Source organism: Apodemus sylvaticus, chromosome 7, assembly GCF_947179515.1.
Source record: "Apodemus sylvaticus chromosome 7, mApoSyl1.1, whole genome shotgun sequence".
In the NCBI taxonomy this organism is placed as follows: Eukaryota; Metazoa; Chordata; class Mammalia; order Rodentia; family Muridae; genus Apodemus; species Apodemus sylvaticus.
In genome coordinates this window covers 111,647,600-111,667,819 of record NC_067478.1, presented here as the reverse complement: position 1 = coordinate 111,667,819, position 20,220 = coordinate 111,647,600, and the positions used below count along the sequence as shown (strand labels likewise).

At 52.1% G+C, this 20,220-nt stretch overlaps 1 protein-coding gene across 10 annotated transcripts in view; it reads left to right on the top strand.

Moving 5' to 3' along the window:
* Dnm2 (dynamin 2) overlaps positions 1–20,220 on the top strand; it is an 83,666-nt gene that overhangs the window by 34,155 nt on the left and 29,291 nt on the right. For all 10 annotated transcript variants that reach the window (XM_052188913.1, XM_052188910.1, XM_052188911.1 and 7 more), the window contains exons 3-8: positions 7,110–7,259; positions 9,305–9,508; positions 11,742–11,840; positions 14,679–14,839; positions 16,701–16,843; positions 18,558–18,693. In XM_052188913.1, coding sequence (XP_052044873.1) covers positions 7,110–7,259; positions 9,305–9,508; positions 11,742–11,840; positions 14,679–14,839; positions 16,701–16,843; positions 18,558–18,693 — 893 coding nt within the window. The remainder of the gene's footprint in view (positions 1–7,109; positions 7,260–9,304; positions 9,509–11,741; positions 11,841–14,678; positions 14,840–16,700; positions 16,844–18,557; positions 18,694–20,220) is intronic.

Below are 20,220 nucleotides of genomic sequence, written 5' to 3'. Positions count from 1 at the left end.
TCTATTTCCCTTGGACCTGGTGCCCAGGCTAGCCTCTACTTCCCTTAGACCTGGTGCCCAGGGTAGCCTCTACTTCCCTTAGACCTGGTACCCAGGCTAGCCTCTACTTCCCTTAGACCTGGTGCCCAGGGTAGCCTCTAGTTCCTTTGGACCTGGTGCCCAGGGTAGCCTCTACTTCCCTTGGACCTGGTGCCCAGGCTAGCCTCTACTTCCCTTAGACCTGGTACCCAGGCTAGCCTCTACTTCCCTTGGACCTGGTGCCCAGGGTAGCCTCTAGTTCCCTTGGACCTGGTGCCCAGGGTAGCCTCTACTTCCCTTTGACCTGAGTGCTAGGGTGACAGTGCTGGGGAGCCACCATACAAGACTTTTCTATTTTATTTATGTTGACATTTTTTGTGTATTTTTAATTGTATGAATGTTGTCCCTACATTCCTTTCTGTTCCCGTGTGTGTGCCTGGTCCCTGTAGAGGTCAGAAGAGGACGTCAGATCTGCAGGCCTTGCATGGAGGCCAGTGCTCTGACCTCCATCCCTAGCCTGTTTGCTTGCTTGCTTGTTTGCAATTATTAGCTCAGGCTGATCTCCACTTGTATCTGGGGATGACGTTGAACTCCTGATCTTCTTGCCTTCCAGGTGCTGGTATGTAAACCCGGTCTGGTTTATGGGGTACTGGGGATGGAACCCCAGAACTCATGCAGACTAGGTGGGCTCTCTGCTGGGCTACAGCCCGGCCTACCAACTGCATATGTAAACCATCATACTCCAGGTGGGCCTTGAACAGTTGGTTCTTGATTTGAGGCCTCCTGGGTAGCTGGTACAGCACACCCGAGGCCTGACGGGCACGTGTGGGGAACACTGGGGTGCTGGGGACTGGCAGACCTGGTGTATTTTGAGATTCCTTGGCTGCCAAACTCTCCTGGAACCCTGAGGTTCTCTGGGACAGGGTTGGGAAGACGAGCATGGAAAGAACCTGAGCTGGGGACACCTGCCCACAGCTGACCTGCATAAAGGTCAGATCCGTCCCTCACCTTTCTCCATCTTCAAGGGAACCAAGCCATCCCCACCGCTTGCCTGAGTTTACTGCTTAGGGTTTACTGCTATGTTGAAACTGATCTTGGGGATATGAGCAGACCTATATAGCTATGGTAAGAAGGGACCTTAGACTACTGTTGACGTGGGTCACATGGGAGGAGGCGCGGCTGCTTAGGGCAAGGTGACAGTTGTGGAGATGGGGACATAGCTGAATCCTTTTGGGCTGAGAGGACAAGTGTGCCTCTCAGGTGTGTCTTGTCTTGTGTCCCCTAAGCTTGAATGCCCCTGACCCTTTGCCTAATGGTGGCATTGCCCATATTGTGCACGGCCTTGGTGGGACACTGGAGAGGTAGCCTTTGTGTTTCTATCACTGTGTTATGTTGTCACCAGGCTGCCCACTTCCCCAGCCCTGCCCTAGCAGATGCTGCAGACCTGCACTCACCACACTCCCCTGCCTGAAGACCCTGCATCTGGGTTGTTTAGAGAGCAGTAGTGTGTGCAGAGGTAGCAAGGCCAGAGAGGGAGGTCTAGCTGAGCCCTGGCTATCACAGGGTCCTCACACTGAAGCTTGGGACCTAATCCACAGAGCCAGGGGCGGGGCAGACGGCCGTCCACCCCTGAAAGGTTCAGGACTCTAAAGATGAGACTTGTGAGGCCAGGCGTGGATCCTCCCCTTCAGTGCTTCAGACGCCCAAGTGCCCTGGACCTTCTTGTTCAGGCTGCTCTTGTAGCTGGTGCTGTTTAAAAATTACCTAAGACCACAGGCCCCAGGAAGCCTAGTGGCCCATGATGAACCCTGCCCTTACCCAGAATCATCCTGCTAAACTCTGGGTGCAGGGTTCCCTCCCATGCCCAGCCTTCACCTTGACTTTGCTTGGTCTGTGATCGATGGGCCATAAAAGAGATGTCAGGACAAGGCCCGTGCCTGCCAGAGCCCAGCCCGCCCTGTTCTCCAGAAACAGCCATGGCTCCTTGCTGCCCTCTGGTCTCCCTCCTGTCCCTCACCATGTTCCACAGGGTCACTTGTTAGATAAAACTGTGCTTTCTTGAGTTGAAATTTTTTTCAAGTTTGAGACTGAATCTCATGTAGCTCAGGCTGGCCTCGAATTTGCTTATATTTGAAGCTAACCTTGAACTCCTGTCCTGTACTCTTGGCTCTACCGCCGATGTGCTGGAATCGCAGGTGTGCCTCACCATGTCTAGCTGTGTTGCTGTGTTCTCACTGTGTCTCTTCCCCACTGGAACAGCAAATACACTGAGGCAGGGAAATGCCAAAAATACTTTGCTGTCCATTCTTGCCTGACACCCACTTGGAGTCTTGTGTCTCTCATCAGTGCTCCGTGCATGGACTGAGTTCTGGAGAGAGAGGCGCTACCCACTGTTCCTTACTCAGCACCCTCTCCCTGTGCTGTTTGACTGTGGCAGGCCCTTTCTAAACCTGTCTTCCATCCTACAAGGCCTGGAAGACCAAGGCCTGGGTAGCCATCTGTTGCAGACAAAACCATACTTTGGTGTTTCTGGGTCTAAGAAAAAAACAGCTTGGATCAGGTGTGGCTCAAGTTGGGGGCTAATTGAAATGACTACTTTGTTGTAATCATCACAGTGACAGTACATCTTAGACAAGGTGACAGTCCCTACAGGTCTCAAATCAAAGAGCTGTAGGCTAAACAGGAGTGCTAAGTCTGTGATGTTGCTCCCTGTAAGGCTCGGAAAAGTCTGTCGTGCACAGACCCTTCACACTGGCTTTTTTGTTTACTTTTGAGACAGTGTCAGGTAGGCCAGCCTCAGTCTCAGTGTGTAACTGAAGGCGAGCTTGGGTGTCTGAGCCATCCTACCTCCCGAGCGCTGCGGTCACAGGCTTGTGTGACCGACACAGGGTCCCTGCAGTGCTGCCGGCGCAAGGCTGTCTACTCCCTTTCCTTCACTTATTGCTGAGACCAAGAGTACATCTCCCATGAAGAGAAGGATTTCTGAGCTGGAACTAAAACAAATTGTGCATTTTTTCCTAGGGGCCATTGTATTTTGTTTTTTGTTTTTTGTTTTTTGTTTTTTTCGAGACAGGGTTTCTCTGTGTAGCCCTGGCTGTCCTGGAACTCACTCTGTAGACCAGGCTGGCCTTGAACGCATAAATCCACCTGCTTCTGCCTCCCAAGTGCTGGGATTAAAGGCGTGCGACACCACTTCCCGGCTTTGTTTTTTATTTTGGTTTTGTTTTTGTTTTTTCATGGTCAAATTTTAAAAGGAAATACTACAATAAAAATGTTAACCAGGAAAAAAAAGGGGGTTCTCTCCAAACTGAATTTTATCCCGTCCTGTCTTTTAGCTCTGTTATTGTAAGGAGCTGGAGCTACAGGTGTCGTGAGCCACCTGTCGGTGCTGAGCGCCACTCAGTCTCCTCAGGAGCAGCAGTCTTGACTGTTGAGCCAACTCTCCAGCCCCACCTTGGTTTTTGAGACTGGAACTTAAACCTGCCTGCTGAGGGTGGCCTTCAGCTCATTCGAACCCTCAGGGTTCACAGAAGCATCACAGATCCTGTCTGGGCGTGTCCAGGGGTCTCTAACATGTGTCTGAGCCCCCAGGCATTCTTGTCCAGATGTGCATGCCAATGCCAGCTCTGAGGAAGGCAGACCTCGTGGTCGTGGGCATCAGGAGCCGGTCACCATGGTTTGCTCTTTGCCAGGCTGTGGTCCTGCTGCTTCCGTCTCCCGACACCTAAATACATGCTTACGAAGCAGCAGCAGGTGCTGGAGAGTGTAGTGAATCAAACCCAGTCCGTTAGTAGTCACGGCCGTGCAGGCAGGGAGCAGCTCTTTAGAAACCCCCTTTGCGGTTCATTTCCTGGACACACAGTGAGGCTACCCTTGGGGAACCTCTGGCAAGAAGGCTGGCTGGCCCACCAGGGCTAGCGAATGTCTGCAGACCCAGGCTCACCCTTGGTTTCTTCCTTTAGCCCTGGTGTGTTCCGGGCCCTGGGCGGGGAGCCTGTGGAGCCCGCTAAGCCGCCCCTGGGGAGAGCCTGTCTGGTTCTCTGTGCAGGGAAGGGCTAGGGAGAATCCACTCTGCTGCCAGGGGATGTGTGGCTATGAGAATGCTGCAGTGCTGGCCCAGGGGCCAGAGGAACATGGGGACCTGCAAGAGCAGAGCTGGCAGTGACTTAGAGGCGTGGCCTGGGCTACTGATGACCAACTGGCAGGCAGCTCAGCCTTAAAGCCTCCAGCACAGTTTTTTATTTAACATTTGAGCATGTGTAGTAATTAACAGGGACATTTTTGGAGCCCTGCCTTGATATCGGCTGGCTGGCCAGCGAGCCCTGTGGGCCCCCTCCCCCCAGCACTGGGTTTCAAGCATGCGCTACCACAGCCGTCTTATTTTTGTGAGTTCTGTAAATCAAATACAGGTCCTCATGATTGCAGAGCAAGCATACTGACCGAGTCTTCAGCCTTGAGGGCTTCTTTTTAAGGCAAGGCTTTGCTGGATCGCCCAGGCTGGCCTCTAACTCAGCCCTGCCTTTGGCTTCCGACTGCTCCTGCAGGTATGAGCTGCCCTCCAAGCTTAAAGCAGGCGTTTACAGTAGGACTTGTGTGGCTTCCATAAAGGCACGCCCTCTCTGGAGTCTCTTGTGTTAAGAAAGGGAGATGACAGAGCCTTTTCCCCCAGCATTTCCATATTGTACTTTGGGGTCCTCTGCTCACTAATGACTAAGAGATATTGGCGGCCACACAGATATGGTTGGGATGTCTGTTTTGCTGATCCAGGAGGTTGAGACCTAGGTGGGGTCCTCCAGGGCTGCTGAAGCTAACAACAAACACACTGGGTGGTGGCAGAGGCCGCTGCTGCTGCTGGCAGGTTCCAGCCCCATGAACATAATGCAGGTGATAAAGGAGGCCAAGGCAGAGTGAGGGGCGAGCCCAGGGAGGGAGAGGGAAGCGGGGAGAGGGAGAGGGAAGGAACCAGCCCTGGCCTTGGTCCTGGCTCTGCTGCCTTACCCAGCCACCACCTCACTCGCTGACTGCCTTGATCCGGAAGAGAACTGAAGTTCGGTGGGGGCTGGGTGACTGATCCATTTTTAGTGGCAGCTGCAGGAAGAGTATTTCCGCTTGTCCCCTGGAAGGCCAGAGCACGGCTGCCCTTGGGAAGTGGGTCAGCTGATTATGCGAGGGCTGAGGGGGAGTCCCAAAGCCTCCTGTCCACACCCTCACTGGCCCTGCTTCTAGATGGCCAGCACCCATGCTAGACACAGACCTGGTCCTGCCGAGGTCATTGGGTTTGAGAGTCACTTCCTCTACAAGGTGGTCTGACCTAGCCAGTCCCAGCACCGCCACCAAGTTTGATCAACCCCCATGCCCTCCCTGGGCCTCAGAGTCTATGTCTATGAACTGGACATTGTGTTTGTGTGACTGTGAGTGCATGCTGTTTATGCTGATGTGTGCCTGCCTGCTGCAGAGGCTGGAGGACGGAGGATGTCCGGTCCTCTCCATCCCTCCTTTGCTCCTTTGAGGCAGGGTCTCTAGTTTTTTTGTTTTTTGTTTTTGTTTTGTTTTGTTTTGTTTTTTTGTATTTTTGTTTTTTTGCATTTTTTTTCAAGACAGGTTTCTCTGTATAGCCTTGACTGTCCTGGAACTCACTCTGTAGACCAGGCTGGCCTGGAACTCAGAAATCCGCCTGCCTCTGCCTCCCAGAGTGCTGGGATTACAGGGGTGCGCCACCACCGCCCTGCGGGTCTCTAGGTCTTACTAGTTCTGTTTAAATCAATATAACCTTGGCCTGCCTGGAATTCCCAGCGATTCTCCTTGCCTCTGCCTCCCGACTGGTAGGATTAAAGTGTGCACCACCATGATGGGCTTGCTTTTGTTCTTGCTAGATGCAAGCCAGCAAGCCCCAGCGAGCCTGTCTTCCCCCGTACCCTTTTGGGCTGAGGGTTATGTGGTTTTGTGGGATGCCTGGTTGTGAGTGCTGGGACCCACATTTCCATCCTCAAGTTTGCACAACAAACTTCGGAATCATCTCTGGCCACATACTTTGTTTTTCTGGAGATGGAGTCTCACCATAGCCCAAACTGGTACCCACCTGTTTGACATTCCTACTCCCTCTGCCTCCACATCCCTAGATCTGGGATTGCAGGCCCTTATCAGCACACCACTTTATGCCATCCTGGGTGCCCAGGCTCCCTCCATGACTGCCAAGGCTCTGCCTGTGGAGTCCTCGCCGGACCTCTGGCTCCCAGTTCTCTGTGCAGCAGCGTGCCCTGTGGTCCTGTAATGTGGATGACCAGGTGATTGTCTCAGATGCTCTACTCAGCGCTCATGCTGGCTCCTTCCTGCAGGACACCTTGCTGCCTCACATTGTCAACCAGATGTGTTCTTGCAGCCTCTGAGACAAGAGTTGGCACCTGCCCAGCCTTGAACTTAGCAAATTCAAGCATGTACATCCCAGCCTGGTAGTTCAAACACAAACACCTGTTCTTTTTGTCTTTTGTCAGACACGATCAGTGTGGCTCAGTTTATCTCATTATCCTTCCGCAGCCTCTTAAGGACCAGGTTTCCGGTGCAACCTTCTCAGTTTGGTTGCCTGGGGCAATGGGATCTCTAGTGTCACTCCATCCCAGACCACACGCCTGGGGCCAAATCGCATGATCAAAAAGAAGTCTGTCTATAAAGAGTTAGTCACAAAGTATGACTCAGTACACTTGTAAAAGGCCGGGTGCTGGGGTGCCACTTGTTACCCTAGCCCTGGGGTGGTGGAGCCCGAAGGGCCGCTGCAGTTTCCTGGCCAGCCAGACTGGCCCAGCTAAGGAGCCTCAGGCTCTGCTCAGAGGCACTGTCACAAAGCACAGCATGGAGAACAGTAGAGCAAGGACCCCTGAAGCTGACCTCGGCCACCACAGGCCTGTGTGCACGTGTGCCTCGTGAAACTGTCTCAAAATATGAACCAACCCAGTAAAATAGGAGAAAGATCGAACGCCGTGTCCAAGTTCTGTAGGAACTGAAGGGTTGCATTTCTTCCTCTGCCTGGCACGCCGCACGCCCGGGTATTCGTTCTTTCCCTCTTTCTCACCTTGAACATCTTTTTCTCGTGTCAGAATATGCGGAGTTTTTGCACTGCAAGTCCAAAAAGTTTACAGACTTCGATGAAGTCCGGCAGGAAATCGAAGCGGAGACTGACCGGGTCACAGGCACCAACAAAGGCATCTCCCCGGTGCCCATCAACCTTCGGGTCTACTCACCACACGGTAGGGAGCGTGGTGGGATCGAGGGAGGCTGGCACACTGCTCCTGTCCAGTAGGATCTTCCCAATTCCCGAGCATCTGGGAAAAGCGTTCTGGGCTAGGAAGGCTTGGATGTGGTGGGCAAGAGTAGGCCTGGGCACATACGTGCCTGTAACCCCGGCTCTGGGAGGGGAGGGCGGAGGGCGGAGGGCAGAGTGAGACCCAGGCTGGGCTCAGTAGCCAGGGACTTGTGTAGCATGCATGGAGTCAGTCCCTAGGACCACGTTTAAGATAAAAATGAGCCAGGCGGGGTGCTGTGTATACCTGTAATCCCAGCATTCTGTAGGACCAAACGTAAAGACTGTATTTGAGGCTAACCTCAGTTAAACTTTTGTAAAAAGTTCTTTTAATTTTTTTAAAATTTGCTTTTTGTGAATGTCCTTTACCTGGATGAAGGTATATACACTATACATGCCTGGTGCCTGAGGACCTCACAGAGGGAGGGGTCAGACCCCATGGAACTAGCGTTACCCGTGATTATATGCCACCATGTGGGTGCTGAGAGTCGAACCCGGGTCCTCTGGTAACCACTCAGCTGCATTTTCTTTAATGTATTTCTTTACATTTTTCTTTCTTTTTTTTTTTTTGTAGGCCACTGCCTGGCCTACATTTTCTTTGTGTCCGTGTGTGGTGTGCATATGGTGGTCAGAGGACAACTTGTAGAAGTCCGTGTAGGTCCCAGGGTCGGGACTCTCAGTTCATCAGGCTTAGTGGTAGGAATCTTTACCCACTGAGCTATGTCACTGTCCCTTTCTTTCAAAACACAGCCTGGCTAGCCTCAAACTCCTGTGTGGTCCAGTTGACCTTGAGTCCCTCACCTCTGTTCCTACTTCCCGGGGCTGCACTTGCAGATCTGTGCACCAGGCGTGGTTTCTGCAGTGCTAGGAATGCACAGCAGAGCTTTGTGGGCACTAGGTGAATGCTGCACCACCTGGGCTATAGCCTGAGCTGCATGGGGAGTTCCAGTCCAGTCTGGTCTACACAGCTAGCCCTTGCCTCAGAAGTAAAGAAGGTATGAAAGGAAGACATGTGGCTTGGGGAGTAGAGTGCTTGCTGTAGAGGAAAGACTTCTTCAGCAACCATGCAGAGCCATGCAGAGCCCAGCCCAGCCCCGCCCCGCCCGGCACTGTGCATCTTTAATTAGGAGACTGCAGGTCTGGGCAGATGATGGATCCCTGGTGCCCAATAGCTTCCCAGTGTAGCTCTGCACTCAGTGAGGAAACTCTTTCCCAAAAGATAAGGTGTGAAGCCAGCAAGGTAGTTCAGTGGTAAAGGCACCTGCTGGCAAGCCTGCTGACCATGTGCAGTTCCCAGAATGGTGAGGAGACAGCTGACAACTGTGGATTCTCTGACTTCCACTTCTGGTACGCACACGCACACATACACATACACACTCACACCTGCACATGCAAACACATATACACATACATACAAACACATATACACATGCATATAAACACACATTCTCCTCTCCCTCTCTCTCTCTCTCTCTCTCTCTCTCTCTCTTTCTCTCTCTCTCTCTCTCAAAATGTATTAAATTTTAAAAAGAATGAATATGCTAGAGAACAATTGTGGAAGATATTTGTGTGACCTCTGGCCCATGAGGGTAGTCACCCAACACAGAAAGTACACAGTGAAGCGTGTTCTAGGGCTGGAGAGATGGCTCAGTGGTTAAGAGCACCACTGCTCTTCCTAAGGTCCTGAGTTCAATTCCCAGCAACCACATGGTGGCTCACAGCCCTCTGTAATGGATCTGATGCCCTCTTCTGGTGTGTCTGAGGTCAGCGACAGTGTACTCGTATACATAAAATAAATAAATAAATAAATAAATAAATAAATAAATAAATAAATAAATAAACCTTTAAAAAAAAAAGCGTGTTGTAGTAGGCATGCTAGGAGTGACTCCGAGATCCCTGGGGACTTGCTGCTGTCCCCTGGGCCTCTCTAGCTGTGTGTAGGCTCTGAACTCCTACTTGGGCTCTAACCGCCTTTGCCCTTGGTTCCCTCAGTTCTGAACTTGACCCTCATCGACCTCCCAGGCATCACTAAGGTGCCAGTGGGGGACCAGCCACCAGACATCGAATACCAGATCAAAGACATGATCCTGCAGTTCATTAGCCGAGAGAGCAGCCTCATCCTCGCCGTCACACCTGCCAACATGGACCTGGCCAACTCGGATGCCCTCAAGCTGGCCAAGGAGGTAGACCCCCAAGGTAACTCCAGCCCTGGGCAGCAGCTGCTCCTGTAGTACTAGGTCCCCTCCCTGGTGTGCTTTTTGTCACAGGGTTGTATCAGAAAGAGGCCTCCTGAGGTTCAGTGTCCCCTGCGTGGTGGGCATCCCTGCGACACCCGAAATAGTTTCGCCCTTCCTTGAGTATTGATGGGGTCTCCTCTGTCAGCCCCGGAGTCTGGTGTGTGGCTGTAGTAGTCAGCTTTTCATCACTAGAACCAACCCCGTGACAGAGGCACTGTCTTTTAAAGCACGTACAGCGTTAGTTTCAGACCGTCCTCTTGTGATTGGTGGCCTGCTGCTGTTGGGCTGTGAGCAGCTAGCACTTGACTGAGCATGTGGAATCCTTTAAGTGCAGTGCTCCAAGGGACCCCATCTGCCTGTGAGCCTCACAGACAGCTGACTGCAGGAGCCTTTGAGGAACACTTAAGACCCAAATTTTAGATATTACCCCAGCGAGGGGTTGCCCACTAAGAGGTGCCTGGCATGAATGAGGATCTGGGTTCCATCTGAGGATCTGTTAAGAGTTCTTTCTGCTGGGTGTGGCAGCACACGCCTTTAATCCCAGAACTTGATAGGCAATGGCAGGTGGGTCCCCTTGAGTTCAAGTCTGGCCAGGGCTCCATAGTGAAATCCTGTCTAACAAGGGATTTGGGGGAGAGCACTTACGGCTCCTACATGGTGCCCACAATAGTCTGTGGGTTCAGTTCTGGGGGTCTGATGCCCTCTTCCCACCGCTGCAGGTACCAAGCAAATATACATGCACACCAAATGGCCATTTTTGTCCTTTCTTTTCTTTCTTTGCCTTTGAATGTACTCATGGTTTTTACAGTAAAGTTACCGTTGGAAAGTCAGGAGCCCACAAAGCTCCTCTCTTCCATGAAGATTGCCCTGGCCACAGTTCTGTCCAGAGTTTTTCTCAAATGTGAACTTAATTTTTCAGTGGATAATCTTTCCTCATTTCTGTCTGTGCCTTGGTTTGTGGTTTTTGCTTTTGGTGACTGCAACTTTTCTTTATTTTTCAGTGGTGGTTTCAGAATGTATCCCTGTCTAACCTGGACTTCACTGTGTAGGCCAAGGCAGTCTCAGTAGCAGATCTTACCTGCCTCCACCTCCCAAGTGTTAGGGTTACAGGTACAAGCCACCATGCCTAGCCCACTGTATATAGCGATAGTGTGTTGCTCTGTGGACAGGCCCCGCTCCTCACCCTCACCGAATCTCTTAAACATTTTCATTGGTGTCCGTGTCTCAGGCCCCTCCCCACTCATTTCTCTCCTTAGTGTGCCCTCTTCCCTATTAACTATGAGTTCTTATAGCTCACCCCCCCTCACAGTAGTGCCAGCCGATGTAGTCACCTGTGATGTTTAAGTTGATCCCTGTCCTCTGTGGGCCTCCATTAGCCCCTGTGTGTCATGCACACATGGAACATGCAGGCAACACGTTCACATGTGTATCCAAGCTGGTACCTGGGTTCCTGATGTGACAGCTTGTTCTTGGTAGTTAGGCAGGATCTCCTGTGGTGCAGATTGGCTTCAAACTCTGTTTAGCTGAAGGTGACCTTAAACGTCTGATCCTCCTGGCTCTCCCTCCCGAGAGCTGAGATCACAGGGGTGCACCACCATGCAGGCAGGCTCAGCGTAACAGGATGCTTGGCAAAGAGCCCCGCTCCTTGGCCAGTGCTCTGCGGCTCACCTGGTACAGGGTGGGACCTGGGGTTTTTGGGTGATAAAACAAGTCCACGGCATATGCTGGCTTCTACCGTGGATTGGAAGCTCGGGTGACCCCAAACTAAAAAAGCCTTGACTCTAGGGATTAGGGAGTAGAGAGAGGCCGAGAAGCCGGGTGGGTGGATTTGGTGGTGTGGCTTCGTGTGGGATGTGCTGACTCTGGTTGACTTGGGGAGAACATTGGTGGGCTGCTCCTTGGAGTGGTGGTTGAGTGGTAACAAGGGGCCCTGGAAACGGTTGCTCAGGCCCAAGTGTGATGTTGAGAATGGGCAGGGAGATTCTAGTTTCCATGATGATCGTTGGTTCTGCTGGGGTCTTACGCTCTTACCAGTGCTCATTGAAAAAGTACTTGACGCGTAACTGTCATTTTACACTCTGCCAACAGGTGTCCAGGCAGAAAGACACCATGGCTTGCCCCTTGTCGCCTGGCCTGTCAGAGGGCCCCAAGGGCCTTCCTTGTGGTCCCTTCTGACTTCTGGACTCTTTCAGGCCTACGGACCATCGGTGTCATCACCAAGCTGGACCTGATGGATGAGGGCACAGACGCCAGGGATGTCCTGGAGAACAAGCTTCTGCCCCTGAGAAGAGGTGTGTATGCGGCCGCAGGCCTCCTGTGACTCCTCTGCACACAGCAGTTCTGCATTACAGCTGTGTTCCAGAGCACTAAGCAGCAGGCGTGCAGCCACGTTCATGCTTGGTGCCTGCTGCAATCCCAACACTCAGGACGCAGGGGTGGGGGTCAGGGATTCCAGGTCATCTTGGGCTACATAGAAATTCTCTCATCCTGGGCTACATGAGACCTTGTTTCAAATAAACAAATACAGAATGTTTCTTCAAACATAGCTTTCGGTGCTAGAAATGAATCTCCGCAGCATAGCCCTTGCCCAACATATGCTGGGAACAGTTCATTCCTCAGCTTCCCAAGCAAAACGTATAAGGAGACACACACCGCTGCTTGACTCTGGTTGTGGAGGACCCTGAGTGGTCACCTTCCTACATAGAGAGTACTGGCGTTTAGGTGTTGGAGCACAGACGGCCAGGCGTGGGCACATACCTGCTAGTCCAGCATTCGCAAGCCTGAGGTAGCACGGTCGTGAGTTTGAAGACAGCTCGAAGTAAAGTGCTGAGACCCCGAGTTTGCCTTCTGGAATCCATGTTAAGGTGGAAGGGGCACCAACTCATCTGCCTTTCAACCTCTGTTTTTGAGAGTGTTCTTCTTGAAAACCTTTTTGACCATAAAGAGAGGGACCGTGAAGTGCCTCCCTCGCTAGTGAAGGCTGAGCGCTGAAATGCAGGCCAGAGAGGGAGTGAGCTCTCCCGACCCTGCCGGGCACTGTGGGCCTGCTCCTCAGAGGAGCTCGGCACCCACTGGATGTATTGAGAATCTCTATCCATTTGGACTTCAGGCCTTCACCCACCTCTTCCTCTATGATAGCCACTCACCTGGCCTCCTGTGTCTGCCGGTCCTCCCAGGAGTGACCGTGCTGCTTCTCCACTGGTGAGCGGCTCGCTCTCACCCTGTGACCCTGGGCTCTCTTCCTCACGGTCCTCCCCCCCCCCCCCCCTTCCCCACATCTTTCCTACTTACTCTGCAGGCTGCCCCTGAGGGAACCTCCTGACCCCTGTCTCCCCTGCTGTGGTAACCCTGCCCCAAGCACCTCATCTTGTTTTATTATTGTGTATGTGGTACTTGTTTTGTTTGCTGTTGTTGGAGACCTGCTGGACTGGAACCTCCTGCCTCAGCCATAGCTGACTCTGAGCGCCTGCACTCCTGGCTTGCTTACCCACATATGCATGCATATATTTATTTTATATTAATTTTCATTTCTGAAGCTATTCATATTCATGTCTTTGTTTTTGAAGCATATACATATACATATACATATACATATACATGCCGGGGCGGTGGTGGCGCACGCCTGTAATCCCAGCACTCTGGGAGGCAGATGCAGGCGGATTTCTGAATTCAAGGCCAGCCTGGTCTACAGAGTGAGTTCCAGGACAGCCAGGGCTATACAGAGAAACCCTGCCTCGAAAAAAACAAATTCAAAACAAAACAAAAACATATACATATACATATACATATACGTATACATATACATACATGCATGCCCAGTGACTGTCAGGGCCTGACCCAGGACCGCCTTGAACTCGATCTTCCTCCTCCTGACCCAAGCATAGCCAAGCTGACCCCAGCCGGTTGTCTTACTTTGTTATTTGCTTATGGGCGTGGCTTCATGCATGATGTTTGCAGGCAGGGTGGGAGAGTGCCACATCTCAGGTGTGGAGGTCAGAGGCAACTTTCAGAGTTTGTTCTCTGTCCATCGTGTGAATTCTGGAAAGTTCAGACTCCAGTCAGCCAGCTTGCCTGCCCATCTTTCTGCCGAGGCATCCTGCTGGCTGGGGTGGGTTTGATATGAGGAGGTGGACTCTGTCCTCTCCACATTCCTCTCTGGGGTTTGTTGCTGTATTGATGATGATGCTTTTGTTTTAGACTCTTTTCTTGTACTTTTTTAGGCTTACCTGTACTTGTTAATTTAATGTTAATTTAATGACCAGTTTAACTGACAGTGGGTGCTGACCCCTTGGGATCACAGGCTGGAGTTAGAGGCGTCCATGAGCTACCCACATGGGTGCTGGAGATGCAGGAGCAGTGTTCTCATGCTTTCTACTACTGGGATGGGCACCATGGCTAAAAGCAGCCGGGGCAGGAAAAGCTTTATTTGGGTTACAGGTCAGAGCCCATCATGGAAGGGAGCCAAGTCAGGACCTGAGGAGCAGGCCTCAGAGGGGCAGGCCTCAGAGGAGCCCTGCTGATGCTGCACTTTCTCCAGGGCCTGCTCAGCCTGCTTTCTTTTGGGGGTTGGGGAGTTGGGGGATGTTTTTTTGTATAACTTTGGCTTGCTCTGTAGACCAGGCTAGCCTCAAACTCAAGAGAGGTACCTGCCTCTGCCTCCTAAGTGCTGGGATTAAAGGCCAGCTTCCGCCTGCTTTCTTACTCCCCCACCAGTGCCAGGGCAGCATGGCCCGCCCTGAGCTAGCACTCCCGCATCACTCACTAGTGAGGGAAATGCCACAGGTCCATCTGAGGGAGGCAGTTCCTCAGTTAACTTCCTCTCCCAGGTGACTCGATCCTGCAGTAATGGCGAACACCTCCCAGCATGAGCAGCAGGCTGCTAGCTGCACAGGTGTCTCCCAGCCTGTTGTCAGGGCAGTCCCCGTTGAGCTGCCCCTCCAGCGCACTCACACCTGCCCTGCCCTTGAGTTCAGCTGCCTCCCACGCCCTTAACATGCAGGGTGGGCTCAGTGCTGCCCTGGGCCTTCTCCTGTGAGTGATCTTTGGACCAGTCTGTTTTTAGTCTCCACCTGGTCAGCGCAAAGCCTTGTCCTTCCTGGCATAATGCATACCTGACCTTCTCTCCTCAGGCTACATCGGCGTGGTTAACCGCAGTCAGAAGGACATCGAGGGCAAAAAGGACATCCGGGCTGCCCTGGCGGCCGAGAGGAAATTCTTCCTCTCGCACCCAGCCTACCGGCACATGGCTGACCGCATGGGCACCCCACACCTACAGAAGACCCTGAACCAGGTAGAGTGCAGGGTGGGGCCCGTGTACATCTGTGCCAGTCTCCAGCGCGTGACAAGGCTGTTAACTTCTTGTTACTCCTGGCCTGAGTGGTTCCACCGAAGACCTTTGAGGACTGGAGAGACTGTGACTGTTTGATTTATCAGTGCCACTTTTGCCTTAAAGCGTGCAGTAATTCAGTCACATGCCCAGAAGTCTAGAACAGTCCTGAGGTGGTAGCGGTCAGTCAGGGCTGGCTGCAGTCTGGACTCCTGGGATCTAACCCTCTGCAGCCTTTGAGCACAAACCCTCGCCCAGCCTGTCCATGCCTTCCTCCTCTGTCTATCAAGGGAGAATGGCTGCCCTTATTTTTAAGGGGTAGGAGTCTGGGAGGCCATGTGTGTCCAGGACAAGGTTCATACCTTGTGTGGAAGGAAACAGTATCCACTCACTGACACATGCCTCGTGCCTATTCACAGTGATAAAACAGTAGGAAAACTGGTAAATGTACGCAGGGGCCAAGTGCCTGCCTAGAAGCCCCTCGTGGAGTGTTGCTCAGCGGTGAGTGCTAGCCTAGGATGTGGAAGCCCTGGCCTTCATCTCCAGTACCAAATGCGTCAGTGTGGTGGTGCCTCTGTAGTCCCAGCCCTCGGCGATCAGGAAGGCAAGGCCGTTCTCACCTGTATCGTGTGGGATGCGTGAGTCCACCTGAGTCCAAAAACAGCAGCCACTTCCTCATGCGTGGGTTGGGACCCGAGGCACTGTGTGCGAGGGCCATTGTCCCTAGGGAAGGTGCACTGGGAGGCCAGCTGGGGAGACAGCCGCCAGGTAGATTCCTAGTCAGGAGTTAGCTGGAGCGGGACTCACTGCAAAATGAAGCTGAGAGTGGCGTCCCTAGAGCAGGCGACAGGGATTGGGCACTGCAGTGTCTTGCGGGAAGGGATAAAGCTACAGGCCACTGGGCCTGGCCAGTGTGGAGGGGCAGGAAGGAAGAGTCCCCACAGCCTGGGGCTGCTTGAGAACCAGAAGGTGTATAGCTTGGCTGGTCCCTTGAATTAAGGGGTGCTCTGTGGGCAGTCGCTGTCTGTGACCCTCCATTTTGTGAGCTCAGGGACGTGCTGCTCAGGCCCAAGGACTTCATTTCGATCTCCAAACTAAATAAAGGTAGAAAAAGACAGCGAGCCCATGAGACTGTTCTCTGAGCCTCGCCCAGGCAACCTAACATGTGCACTTACCTCCCCCTCCCCCTGCAGCACACACCCCCTACACACAGTAAGTAAATAAGAATTTTCAAATGTCCACAGAACTGTAAGCATCCAGACTGCCTTGTGAGACCTGTAGCTAGCTTCTCTTAAGAAAGGACGAAGGTTTGCACACCAGGGCTAGGGCCCCTGGCTCCTACGGGCTGGGGGCTCCGCATAAGCCGTAGCCGCTGCACTGCTCCTCCAGCATCGGTGTCTTCAGTCTTTCTCTTCCCTCCTGGGAGTCCACCTGCTCTGCAGTGGGGCTCTCACTCTGTCCCCTCCCCCTCCCATCTCCCTGCAGGTGTGCCCCTGCATCCTGCTCACGGCATGTACCTTTGAGTCTTAGAGGGCCATCCCAGGTGTATGCATTGGCTTAGGGGACACCACTGGGACTTGGAGCTAGCAGGGCTGTCCCAGGCCTGCACACTGGTGCCGCCATCCGCAGCCTTGAGTCTCAGCTAACAGCTGCTGCAGGCTCTGCTCCGCTCCTTCCAGCTTCTGCCCCCGTCCCAGTGATTTGTCTGTAGGTCTGTGGCTTTCTTTGTATGGCACCCAGGACTGAGTATTCTGGGCCAGGGGTGGGTTGGTTCTTTCCTGGCCCCTGGGCCTGTGGTACCATCTAACCCTTACCTTTTCTGCAGCAACTGACCAACCACATCCGAGAGTCACTGCCGACCCTGCGCAGCAAGCTGCAGAGCCAGCTGCTGTCCCTGGAGAAGGAGGTGGAGGAGTACAAGAACTTCCGGCCCGATGACCCCACGCGCAAGACCAAGGCCCTGCTGCAGTATGTGTCCTGCCACCGCCGGCTAGGCGGGCTGCTCGCCATTCGGGCCCTGACCCAAGCTGCCCCTGAGACTCGGGTCTAGTGTCTAGACATTTAACCGGACATTGTCATCTGTAGGGTTCATGCCTTGAAACTACACTTGCATTACCTAAAATGGGAAAATCACATTGTTTCAATAAGTTGCCATTGTGTGTTAATCACAGTGCTTTAGTAAGTTGCCATTGTTGTTGTACCACGTTGATTGCTGTAGTGGCTGTAGCCTGTGGCACCCGTTGGACTCAGCTGAACAGGGTATGGTACCTGAGACCGTCATCCTGCCTTCGGAGGTGGATGCGGGAAGATAAATCACAACTTGCTGAGCTGAGAACGTGGACGAGCTCCGTCTCCAGAGGGAACCCACTTCCTGCAAGACTGAGGCGTGCAGCTGTGACCTAAGCACAGGAGTGGGGGAAGACTGAACTCCCTCACCGTCAGACTGTCCGGCCAGATCGTGTTCAGTGAGGAATTCAGTAGAGGGAGATTTATGAAGACAGTGGACAGCCACCTCTTGAATGCACGCACGCACGCACGCACGCACGCACACAGACAGAGACAGAGAGGGAGAGAATGAATGACACTGTTTAAATGAAAAAAAGAGAATGCAAGCAAATATATTGTGATCATCTGAGTGTGGTGGCACTGCACAGACTTACTGCTTGGTAGGCATTCGCAAACCATTTTCTTGTGTCATTTAGTTCCAGGACATCGAACCGTGGCATCAGGCTCAGTGACACGTACCTTTACATGTTAAGCCATCCTAGGACCACCCTACTCCCAAAGTGTTTTTTCCTTCTTTATGGTCATATGCACGTTGATACACGGCCTTTTGGGTCACATGCACGTTGATACACGGCCTTCTGGGTCACATGCACGTTGGTGCACTGCCTCTGTGGTTACCAAGCTCTACAGTGCTCTCGTCCTGTCAGCCTGCTCTGCATAGATGCAGACTGAGACTCATAGTGCAATACCACTCAATCAAGAGGTGCCATCCGTCCTGCTGGGGGCCCTGCGCGGCCCAGGCAGAGAGGCAGTGGAAAGTGCAAATGTGGAGCAGCTGCCTTGATGTTCAGCCATGTAGTAAATCAAGTTGAGCCCTGTGGAAGGAAGGGCTGCATAGCCGTCACCTCCCAATTCCATCTAGAAGTTTAGCAATAACAGATCTGTAGAGTCCTGAGAACAGCCGGGCTCGGCCGTGTCCAGCACCTACCATAGTAGCTTTGCTATTTTGCACATTGGCTGTTGAACAGTGATTTAAAAGGAAAGAAAAATGGCTAAACACGGTGACATACCTGCCTGTAGTGCTAACACATTGAAGACCTAGACAGGAGAGTCTTAGGTTCAAAGTCAATCAGGGTTATGCAGCAAGACCCTGTCTTCAAACACAACAAACCCTTGAAAGACAAGAAAACTAGCCACAGGACTGACAAGGTGGCCCAGCAGGGGAACAGGCTGGCTGCCGAGACTGATAGCCTGAGTTTTATCCCCAAGACCCACCCAGTGAAAGGAGAGAACTGACTCTCTAAGTGCCCTCTGACCCCACTCATATACTGTGGCCCGCCCCCCTCCAATAAATAACTGTAACTTACAGCTTTTGTAAGAAGCAGAGCTACTTCACACTTTGTGTAATCACAGGACTGCGCAGAAAACTGTCTTGACCTTTTGCCTTTTCTTTAAGGATGGTCCAGCAGTTTGGAGTGGACTTTGAAAAGCGAATTGAAGGTTCCGGAGATCAAGTAGACACACTGGAGCTGTCTGGAGGAGCCCGCATCAATCGCATCTTTCATGAGCGCTTTCCCTTTGAGTTGGTGAAGGTAGGCGCGCAGCCGGGAGCTTGAGTCAGACACCCTCATGCTTGCTCCTTGTCTCCTCCTTAAACTTTCTTCCATGGGCTGGAGAGGTGGCTTAGCGGTTAAGAGCACTGACTGCTCTTCCAGAGGTCCTGAGTTCAAATCCCAGCAACCACATAACCATATGGTGGCTCACAACCACCTGTAATGAGATCTGACTCCCTCTTCTGGAGTGTCTGAAGACAGAGACAGTGTACTGTATGTAATAAATAAATCTTTTTTTTTTTTTTTTTTTTTTGTATTTGGTTTTTTTTGGGTTTTTTTTTTTTTTTCCGAGACAGGGTTTCTCTGTATAGCTCTGGCTGTCCTGGAGCTCACTCAGTAGACCAGGCTGGCCTTGAACTCAGAAATCCACTGCCTCTGTCTCCCAGAGTTCTGGGATTACAGGCGTGCGCCACCACCGCCCGGCTATAAATAAATCTTAAAAAAAAAACAAACTTTCTTCCAAACCATAATGTCATGAACTCCTGCATCTTGTCAAAGGCTGCTTGCCGTCATCAAACTTGGTCTGAAGGACATGTCCCCGTGGTCTCTGTCTTCCCAGATCTCAAAAGCTCTGAGAACAGAGCAGAAGGAAAGTTCATGTTTCTTCCTCTCATGGGGGGAGAAAGACCCATGCGGGCCAACCAGATAGCCCAGTGGGTGAAGGCGCCTCTGCTCTGCCTGACTCTCTGTGATCTGCAGGCAGAAGCAGAGCACCAACTGCAGGTTGTTCTCTGACCTCTACACACACACAAATGTAACTTTAAAGCCATGCACAATGCTGGGTTTACCCCAGTAACTGCACAGTTGTGTGAGTTAAAGCAAGAGGAGACGGAGTTTGAAGATGACATGGCCTACAGAAGACCCTGTCTCAAAAACTGAAACAAAATGAAAACAGAAAAGATAAACAACTGGATTTAAGTCCTTTTCCTTTGAGGCCGTGGCTCTCACACACAGGTGCATGTGTGCTAGTGTGGAGATCAGAGAATAGCCTCCAGTGTCCCCTCATTGGGTTTCTCTGTGTAGTCTTGACTGTCCTGGAACTCGCTCTGAGGACCAGGCTGGCCTCAAACCTAGAGACTGCTTACCTGTGCCTCCTGAGTGCTAGGATTAAAGGCGTGCACAGCCCCCATCACCCAGCCACTGTGCACTTATCTTTAAGGCAAGGTCTTGTGTAACCCAGGTTAGCTATATAGTCACACTTGATCTTGACCTTCTGATACTCATAGGGAAGGATTACAGGCGAGAATCAGCGTATCCAGTTTACTCTGTGCTGTGGGTGGGGCCCAGAGCTCAGTACATATGTGTCAAGCATCCGACCAGTGTAAGAACCACCGCCCTGGCCTTATTTTCTTAGGCAGGATGTCTCACCTACCTGGAACTTAACCAGTAGGTTACATCTGCTGGCTGGAAAGAGTTTAGTTTTTTACTTATGTTTATGAGTATTTTGCCTAATGTATGCCCAGTGTACCATGTGCATGCCTAATTGCCTACAGTGACCACAAGAAG